Source organism: Myotis lucifugus, unplaced genomic scaffold, assembly GCF_000147115.1.
Source record: "Myotis lucifugus unplaced genomic scaffold, Myoluc2.0 scaffold_269, whole genome shotgun sequence".
Lineage (NCBI taxonomy): Eukaryota > Metazoa > Chordata > Mammalia > Chiroptera > Vespertilionidae > Myotis > Myotis lucifugus.
In genome coordinates this window covers 1346451-1356661 of record NW_005871317.1, presented here as the reverse complement: position 1 = coordinate 1356661, position 10211 = coordinate 1346451, and the positions used below count along the sequence as shown (strand labels likewise).

The 10211-nt window shown below is 42.7% G+C and overlaps 1 protein-coding gene across 6 annotated transcripts in view; it reads right to left on the bottom strand.

The window, feature by feature from the left end:
• Positions 1–1904: 1904 nt before the first annotated feature.
• Positions 1905–10211, bottom strand: part of PITPNB (phosphatidylinositol transfer protein beta) — a 60474-nt gene continuing 52167 nt past the window's right edge. For 5 of the 6 annotated variants that reach the window (XM_014464837.2, XM_006099298.3, XM_023762940.1 and 2 more), the window contains 2 exons: positions 8443–8565; positions 1905–3911 (listed from right to left, as the gene is read on the bottom strand). In XM_014464837.2, coding sequence (XP_014320323.1) covers positions 3861–3911; positions 8443–8565 — 174 coding nt within the window. In that variant the 3' untranslated portion in view covers positions 1905–3860. Of the gene's footprint in view, positions 3912–5030; positions 5117–8442; positions 8566–10211 lie in introns of all 6 variants that reach the window. The other variant, XM_006099299.3, reaches the window with a different exon arrangement.

Below are 10211 nucleotides of genomic sequence, written 5' to 3'. Positions count from 1 at the left end.
TCAAAAGGGGAAAAAAAAAACAACAGTGACGAGGCCCTCACCGTGTCCCACACTGCTGTGGGAGGCAGCTTGAGAATATCTGCAATTTCTACTTTTCCCAACTCAAGCTGGTGGAAGAAACGGTTTTGAAGGGACCTGCTGTTGCTGAATATTTCCGAGTCAGAAAGCGTAACCCCAAGTGGCACTGTCAGGGCTCCTGTCGGCTGTAGCTGCTCCAAGCTCAGCAGGACCATCTCTGACCTGCCCCCTAGCACTTTGTCTCTCTCTCTCTCATGTGAAGTCCCAAACTCTACAACTGCCAGTAGCACAAAACACTGGATTGCTATCCACTGAACTTCATCTCATAACACAGTGGCATTCGATGATGTCACGTGTGAAGGACTAAGAACAGGCAGAAGGCTCTCCTTCAAATGGGGGAGAACAGGGAATTTCATACCGACCCCTTGTCAGCTCAGCGGCTGAGAGACGGGCAAATCCACTGCTAACGTCTCCTAGCTCCTCAGAGACCAGATTGGAGGAGGAGGTTGAGCTGCGAAACATACAGCTTAGCAAGTTACAGAAGGGAGAGAGGGGTGAGCTTTCTAAAAGCCAGGTGTTAGGTCCACAGTGATTTTGGTTCAACCAGGAAGCAGTTTGGTAAATGAATGGAATGGGAAGTAAGAGATCACGCTGCAGAGGGCGTACCATATGGGAGAGGATGTAATATCTCAGCTGACCCTGAACACTCCACAGCTGAGCGTTATGGCCTCCCCTGACGGACAGGAAGTCCAGGACTCAGTGAGGGGCCCGGCGGGGTGTGCTGACCCCCAGGCCCTCACCGTTCCCGGCACCCTGGGCGCTTTGGATCCCAGCTGCCTTTGGCCGGGACTTCTGCTCCCTCATCTGTACAATGTGAATGATGTCAGAGGCCTCTCTCCACCAGCTCTGTGCTGTTACATTACACAGAACTGTAACTCATCTGTCCACATGTCTGCCTCCCATACTGGACGGTGCACTGCTTGCATTCACCTAGATACCTCCAGCGAGACCAAAGGCACCGACAGACTGCCGGTATGAATGCGAACCCTGTCTGAAACACAACACTGAGAAAATTACCTCGGAAAGAGAACCAAAGAGCACCCCGGAAATCTAACATTATACATTAAATGCACCCACATGGCTGGCCACCGCTCCGAAGGTTGAGCAACTCTAGAATGTAAGCTGGAACCACGAGAAAAGGGTTGTTACATGTCCCCCAACAGCAGGCCTGCCAAAGTCCTAAAAGAGTTAAGGTACTAGTAAAACAAAGCAAAATCTTTACTGAGTGCTTTTAAAAAATACTACAGGTATTCTGTCTTTTTCCCCTTTAAATATTATATATATATATATATATATATATATATATATATATATATATATATAGTATTGATTTCAGAGAAGGGAAAGGGAAAGAGAGAAGCATCAATGATGAGAATCACTGACCGGCTGCCTCTTGCACACCCCCTACTGGGGATCAAGCTGCAACCTGGGCATGTGCCCTTGACCGGAATCGAACCTGAAACCCTTAAGTCCGCAGGCCAACACTCTATCCACTGAGCCCAACCGGCTAGGGCTAAAAATAATTTTTAAAAAAACCTCTGAGACTAATAATAAATAATCCTTCTTTAGTTTACTGCTTAACTTTTAAAGACAGAAAATTATTTAAGAAGCCAAATGTAACAACTTAATGTGGCACAGGCCCATTTCAAGAGCAGCAGTTTGCAATTAAAACACACACACACACACACACACACTCTTTTCTCTTTATTTTCCCCAGAGTGGCAGTGCTGCAAATGAGAGAATTTTTGAAAAAAAGAGCCGAGAAGCGGCCTGTAGTGTTCTGAAGCAGACGTGGCATCAGGGAAACCACCACTCAAGCACACAAGTGGCATTTTGTGATCAAATTTATTTTTTGTTTAAATTTCATTTACTTTGTTTTACTGTAATTTACACAAGAGACTGCCAAGTAAACTAGATATTTTACATTCACCACACATTCCCTCAAATCTCCACAGTTGTTAGAAAAACATTAAAATCCATGCGCCGGGCTCTCGTTTCCATGTGCGCCCCAGCTCCCAACGATGCCACAGCTGCCAGCGAGAGTTACGTTCATTAAGAGGAGAGGACGGGACTCTTTATTTCACAAAATTAGCAATAATCTTCCTCGCATCGAACACTCTGCCGACAATGATTATGCGATGACAAAACCTATCTTACAACAGTGCTCGGAGAGTAAACATCAGTCTTGATCCTGAGTACACAGAGGACATACGCCAGGTGGGGCTGGTAGCTGAGGATCACGGCGTCACGAAGCAGAAGACATCCTTGTCTGAGTCACCACGATCACTTGGGTGGGGACACGGGACACGTGGGAAAGAGAAGTGAGGAGTGGGGGGGGGGCAGGACTGTCAGCGAATCAGACTGCTAATGTGATGTGACTACAGGGGCTGGCGCGTTGCAGGAGGGACGGGAGGTTAAAGAAGACAGTTTGTAACCTGAAGGCTTCAACAATATTCTATTCAAGCTTCCAGGACTGACAGGAGAAAAACTCGATTCGGACAAAGCAAGCTGATAAGTTCATACCTAGCTGTCCTTCCTTTCTTTAAAACAAAAAGGGGGCAGCAGCTTCTAACCAGCATTTCCATGATGCTTGTTCAGGGTGTGTTTCAATGACCTTGTACTTGAGGGCACAGCCAAGCGGGTGGGGGTGCACTGGCCCCTCAGCAGGGCCTCCTAACCGTGTGCAGGCAGACCTCACGCTGCCTCTTAAATGCTTCCTATTTCAAAGTCAGTATCTCCTCCTTAAAGTGTTTCAACATGAAAAGAGCAAAACACCATCCCTATCTACACTCTAGCGCGTAAGCTGTGAGGAATCGAGCTCATTTGCATAGTTTCCAAGCAGTAATTTCAGAAAACAGTCTTTTCCAAAAAAAGACTCGGCGGAAGCAGTGCACTCCCCGTTTTTCTAAACAGCCTACAATGCTATTAATCTCTTCATCAATTTCTTTGTTTGCCTAACAGGAGCCTGAACATTGTATAGTGTTTATTATACACCACAAACCATCATCTCCGTTTTTTGCTATGTCTGATGTAGAAAAATACTTGAAATTTAAAATACAAAAATCCAATAAAAACCGGATTTTTCTTTTTAAAAGGATTTTGTCCCTCAGGGCAAACAAGTAAAAACTGGCCTATAACTTCATTCCTTACTAACAGATATTGTCCAATTTGGCTGTGAGATAATGACCATCCAGAAATAAATCGTTATATATATACATTCAGCATTTATAGTCCACATTCACTGGAATACCAACACATTTTGAATAAATTTTTTTTTGTGGGAGTCAGTTGCTTATGAGAATAAAATAAAAATTTTAAGAGACTAATTTAAAAGAACAGAAAAGTAATAAAAGGCTATATATATACACATATATTTATGTATGTATATATATATATTTATTGGTCCACAACTTGACATTTATGAAACATACCAGCTAGTATTACACTGCAGTCAATTTGTCCATTAATGGTATTACTCTGATTATTAAAATCTGTTCCAGGTATATATATTGAAAATATTTTCTTTTGCATTCTTGCTGAAGATAGGTACAGTACTTTGGAGAAATTGTACTAATCCCTTCAGTATGTTTATATGTACATATATACACAAGTGTGTGTATTCTGATCTGTAGCTCTACATGCGTTTTATATACAGCTACAGACATACACACACAAACATATATATACACGTGGTTGGGAAGCTGTGCATGTGAGCACGCAGTCACAAGCACGGCACGTGGCTGGGAAAGGCCAACACTGCGAGATCCTGGTCAGATTCTTCTTCACTCATCACTGGCTGCACTTGTGCCCCTCACTTGACCTTGATTACGTAACTGCAAGGAAAGTGAAAGAAGGGCAATGGGTTAAAATTCAGAGAGACGCGAAAATGTTAGACAATAGCTTGTGGCACACATTCTCCTGGAAACAAACAAACAAACAAACAAAACCTTCCATGTATTAAAACTTTTGACAGAAAATGGACCCCAACTACTGCATTTTAAAAATTTAACCTCTTGAAGATTTTGGTCTTACTAATGGCGTAGCATTTTGTTCATCGGAGGGAAAATAAATGAGAAGCGAATAGAAATCACAGAAACTTAGAAGAACTTAAAAAATAATAAGTTGAATTTTTTTTTTAAACGGAACACTGAATTTAAAGAAAGGGCTTGGGGGGAGGGGGGGTCTTGGCAGGGTTCATTCATTCTTATTTGGTACAACTACTTCTCTTCACTACTGAACACGTCAGGTCTCCCATGTTCTATAACTATAGAGCAGGTATCACATGTAAGGGCAGTGACGAACTACAGTGGAGTGACAAGAATGTTCTGTCTTGTGCTTTTCCTCAATAAACACTGTAGGTCAATGTTAACAAATGACAACAGTGTACTGTCAACTTTTGTTTATTCACACTGGTTTCAATACTGGTAGATTTTGAGGTTCTTTTATCCCCTCTAGAAAAATCTCTAATTTGAGGAAATAAATTTGTGCTAGCGGAATAAGACCATAGACATGTTTTACAATGTAAATAAAAGCCAAAGTAAAAAGCTAACTAAAAAGATAATTGAAGAGTCAACATAAAGGATGACTTTCTGGTGTTCAGGAAAAAAAATTCAACTAAAATGAATTATTGAGGTTGGCCCTTATGGTATGGGATAAAAGGTCTTTGGCTTAAAATGCTTTAAAATATTTCCTTACTAACCACTAAAGGTCAATTAACTGGCCATCGACAGCTGGTTTCTAACCCAGTAACACTAAGAAGTAGTTGGGGGTTACTAAATCCAACCCGTTCCATTTTTATAGAATAGTGTTTACTGTCAATTTCTAAATTACAATCTCTTACATTCCAAAATTTAAACCACATTTAACACTTAGCCTCTGCTCAGCGAGTTAACTACTCATTACTAAAAAGGTATTGGTTTTCAAATATCCTTTTTACCCAGGTCTTCACTTACACAGTTTGATATTGTCTCTGACCCTACAGGGGACTCATCTAGACATCAGCAGCCGACGTGCCTCGGACGGAACCCTTCTTACGCATCTAAACGTAAAATAAAATCATGAGCTGCTGAAATCATAGACTCTGCATTGGGTTAGTCAAGCAAGGGGAGAAAAAAGATCTAGAAGAGATTGTGAAGTGACCACTGCCTGTTTCTAGCCATTTCCACATAGAGAATGAGGTTCTGAGGCCCTTTTTGTAATCTTGGTCTAAAGAAAATGTTGCAAAAGGATTTTTTTGCACAGCATAAAACATGTGTACCTATGCTTGAGTCTAGGAAATAAAAGTCTGCAGACTGATGATGTAAAATTATCAAAGACAGCCAAGGGTAAATGAACCGTTCGCCAATATGAGGTGAGAAAATGCCCGGATGGTCTGGCTCAGACTTCTATAGTCCCTGGACCAGACAGGAGGCCATGAGGAATGGCCACCTCCGTGGCTTCTGAGACCAAGGTCCCTCTGAGAAGTTCTTTATGGGAAGTTTCTTGAAAACAGGAAAGTGGAAAGGAAGAACAAGCGAGCACAGGAACAATGTATGAGAAACAATGAAGGACAGGCCCAGAGATGCATCAGAAAGGACAGGCATTCATAACAGTAACCTACAGACAAGTAAAAACCTCACTGAGAAAATTAAGGAAAAGAATGAACAGAAAAGGAATAAATACAATAAACACATTTTGTAAACCTCAACCCTTCTCCCCCAAACCCCACAGAAGTGCGAGTTGAGAACACACGCGAAAGGTTTGCTCAAAGCATTCTCTCCGTTGCTTTGCCTAAACCCAGTATTTCTCTGTCGGATTACGGGCAGCGGCATTCCTCTCATGCCTAACCTCTCAAGATGCTATTCCTTCTCTCCAGGGCCAAAAGCCATTTGAAAAAATCCAATTCTTAAAATATTTCAGAATTAAGGAGAGAAGCACAATGTATCCAATTCTATCATCAGGTGTCAGGAAAACAGGACCTCAGGAAAGGGAAATTCCTCCTGGTGAAGAGGACATGAAAGCCTTAAGCCTCTTCAGGAGGCGGTGCTTTCTGGGTAGGCGGTTTGGCCTAGAGGCATGATGCTGCCCAGACTCTGCGATGCTCACGAACCAACTATTAGATGTGGAATAGAGCATCCCGCACCCAATGACTAGAGCAAAATAACTGAAATGGGATTGTATGTTCAGATGAGCAGCACTTAATCTGAAATTTGCCTGAAAATGCTGTTGAAATATGTACCCCCAACCCTGAACCAATGATAGATTCCTACCAACTTCTTGGGGGAGTTAGGTTGAGTCATGTGGGTGCAATAATGATGATAGCTTCTAATAACGTGGCCTTGCAGGGAGAGGCGGCGGAGACTGCAGGCTCCCTACGTAGGCGGGAGCGAGTTCCCACCCCCTTGTAGGGCTCTCTCATCGTGTCAACATCGGGGCTGTTCTGTGTTCAGGTAGCAGGAGACTGAGAACTTGTGAGGGAAGCAGGAGTACCTCCCTGGGGAAAGAAGAGGTCTCAGCCAACTTCCATCCAAGGGGTCCAGAGACAGGCAGGGTTCAGAGCCCAACCCAGGGAGGGCTCCCCCCATCACCCTGCAACTGTGAGCGCTCTTCCTCACGTTATGGTCAGCTCCTCAAAATAAAAATCCAAACAAACAAAGCCCATTCCTGAGAGTTCCAACCAATAAAATAAGTCTGTTTTCTGTTCTGTCGTGGTGTTGGGAGATCACTTTTGGAGATGCCAAAGCTGTACCACGAGTTTAGTGAGAATGAGTGTGACCATGCTGCTTGCTTTTTAATGTTCGGCTGACAGCAGCTGCTCAAAGGGCGGAGGAAGAGCCGGCAGGGATCGCTGGGGCCTGGACTCCTGCAGGGAGTGAAACCAGGCAAGGAGGGGAGAAGGGAATCAAAGGAGCGGTGGTGGTGGGTGCCTCTGGCTGAAGGGCACCTGACTCCTGAGTGAGGGGAGACGGAAGTGAGTGAAGTGGGTGAGTGGCATGGGGAGGACAGGACATGACCATGACATACGCTGGCCTGTTCACGTATTTTGATGGGGCCAGCCTAAAAATAAGGGGGTAAGTGAGTCCTCCATGCTTGCTATCCGATCACCCCATTCCCAGATCCAGAACTCAGGAGGCAGGCTAGCAGTAAAAGAACCTGATGTCAACGGGGCTTCCATTGTCTGGCCTAGAAACCAAACCCCAATTTATATTGTTTTCTCTATGGGAAATCATGTTCCAAATTTCAGAAAATCAACTTCAAAACTTTTGGAACAAAATCCATTCATAAGTTGGAGACTGCCTGAAGTTTACTTTATGTATAAGATAAGGTTAAAACATGTATTGCCTTATAAAGAAAGTATGTCCTAGTCCTTTCAGGAGGTTTGTTTAAAGCTAATTAGAAGCAGATCTGCCGTAATCACCAAAAGTAAGCAATTTTAAACAGATTCTTTACGATGCTCTGCGCCAAATAGATTTCTTTCTGTGCCAAAGAACCTGATTTGCTGCCACTCTCGTGTGATTAAATGGAGTTCCTGCCTCACACACAGGCATTTGTCAAACACTCTCGCCTGCAGGGTTTCCAAAACGAAGACTGCTGGCAGGACTCGGGGTGACTGCATGGAAAGCGCTAGCCTACCCTGGACATTCCTGGGGCGCATGTCCCCCGGGGGGCCTGACTTTCAACTGAAAAGAAGTGCAGCCCAGAGCAAAAGCAAAAGCAGACACGTGCAAGAGGAAGTCAGGAAGAACCTGTCTGTGGGAGAGATGGGGTGCTCAGGCACTAAAGGGCCCGCTCGCTGGTCCTGGTGAGGAGGAGCTGGGTGGGTTTAACTCTGAAACATGGCAGGCTGACCTCCAGGCCAAGGATCACCAGTCTTTCTGCCTGAAGCTTAAAAAGAAATGATTCCTCGCTAGTTGTGGGAGGGGAGGAGGCTTTTCTGGAATCAGTGATAAAACCACTCCTCTTATCCTTTCTACAGAAGAGGTCACTAGGACTTCCGCACTAACATTAGTGACTCACTGTGATGATAGCAAAAGGAGCCGAAGGCAACTTGGCCTGATAAAGTGGGTCTACAAGGACGGCGAGCCTGACACCATCAAAGAGAACTAATGCATAAAAAAGAATTTACAAAGAACTGGACACCTTACAGGTAACAGGTTCTAAATCAGGAAAGCTCTAGTCTACTTTTATGAAAAGATGCTCAACAAAAGAGAAATCAGAACATGTGAAGAGATATTAGTGTCGGAAAAACTTGATTTTGACAAGGAAATACAGATTAAGGAATGGCTTCTGATAATACTCTTCTTAATGCTAAGTCTATACTTACTAAGCACACACACAGTACTAGAAAGGAAAATTAGGGAATTTCCACAAAACAGGAGGTCTTACTGTTTCTAATTCTTTCTGGGTTTCATCTTCCATTCGCCTAATATCTTCCATTGTCAGATCAATCCACTTGTCAATCCAACAGAAAAGCTGGCGATGAAAGTTTGTAAATATCCTTTTTTCTTGCTTTTAAAACAAAGAAGAAAAGTAGTGTAAGATGGTCAAACTCTAAGATTAATGACACATGAACTTTATATGTCCCAATTAACACATGACGTCCACATACACTTGGTTTGAAAAGACTATGTCGATTGGTGAAATTCTTAGTTTCATACCATTACCATTTTGTAAAACAAAATAAGGATTTCCTTGTGAAATGGGAAAGAGTCTCTCCTTGCAGAGGAAGTATGATTTACTAGAAACTGAAAAAAGTGTGATGAGTACGTGCTAATCCTGCATTAACTCCTGCCGGGCCTGGTTTACTATTACCTTTTCTGAATGTCAGTCACCAAAGGCCAACTCAAATTTCTAACTTTTCTGTAATTCAAAGGAATACTGTGAGGTGGAATACAATAACATCCTGGGAGAGGAGTCCCGGGCTCTTGGAATAAGATGTTTTATTACATTAAGAATTATTACATACACTCCGTTAATTTTTCTACTCTAATGTTACTGCCCATATATATATATGTATATATGTATATATAAATAAGCCATATATATAATTAGTGATTTTAGTTGCTGGATTATTTAAGTTTTATTAAACTTTTCCAAGGAGAGAGAAAAGTATACTGGAAAGCGAGTACTTTACTATTTTTGGACAGCCTTCAACTTTTACATTTTTTCCCATGAACAGAAGGGACTTCATCAATTATATGTGTGACTTCTATTTATCAGAAGTAGATTGCTAATCTATTATTATGATCCAAGAGGAAAGAAGGAAGCCAATATTTACAGAGTGCCTACTGTGGGCCAACTGTAAGCAGGCCCAAGAAGAATCAGTTTCCAGGCTTTAAGATCCTTTTTTTTTTTTTTTAAAGCGTTAGAGCAGTTACAGTTTAAAAGTAAAAAAAATTATGGTGAAACTCTGCCACTGTAAACCGTGTGGGTTCTAGAGATACAAAAGGGGCTTTTTATAATGATAATGGAAACACATTCACCCTATAGGAAAAGTAAATACCAAAGAACTTTCCATATTCCTTCTGTGCTTACAACCATGTCTATTTTTATACAATTGCAGTTCTCTCCTCATTCTAGATCAGTGGTTCTCAACCTTCCTAATGCCGCGACCCTTTAATACAGTTCCTCATGTTGTGGTGACCCCCAATTTCATTGTTACAAATTGAACATAATTAAAGCATAGTGATTCATCACAAAAACAATATGTAATTATAGATGTGTTTTCCGATGGTCTTAGGCGACCCCTGTGAAAGGGTCGTTCGACCCCCAAAGGGTCGCAACCCACAGGTTGAGAACTGCTATTCTAGATCAGTTGTCCCTGCAGCTTTCACTTTAATAAAAAAGTCATAAAAAAGGTGATTAGAATGTGGTTCCTCAGATTATGTTACCCTAGGTTCAGAGTGTAGCTGTTCTTAGCGAAGACCCCAACAGAAGACATGCCACAAAGGAGTGCAAAGCACACAAGGAAGTGTGTGTGCAGAGAGATCTGTGGGAGGCGTGAGGGGCATGGAGCTGAGCTGGGACAAGGAGCGCCTCAAGGGGCGAGGCCTGGTCTCTCCCTCCAGCCAATGCTGAGACACCATGCCCCTTGGGGACATGATGTATGTGGACAAGGCTCTCTACAGAAGAGCGGGACAAACCATCAGGAAAGC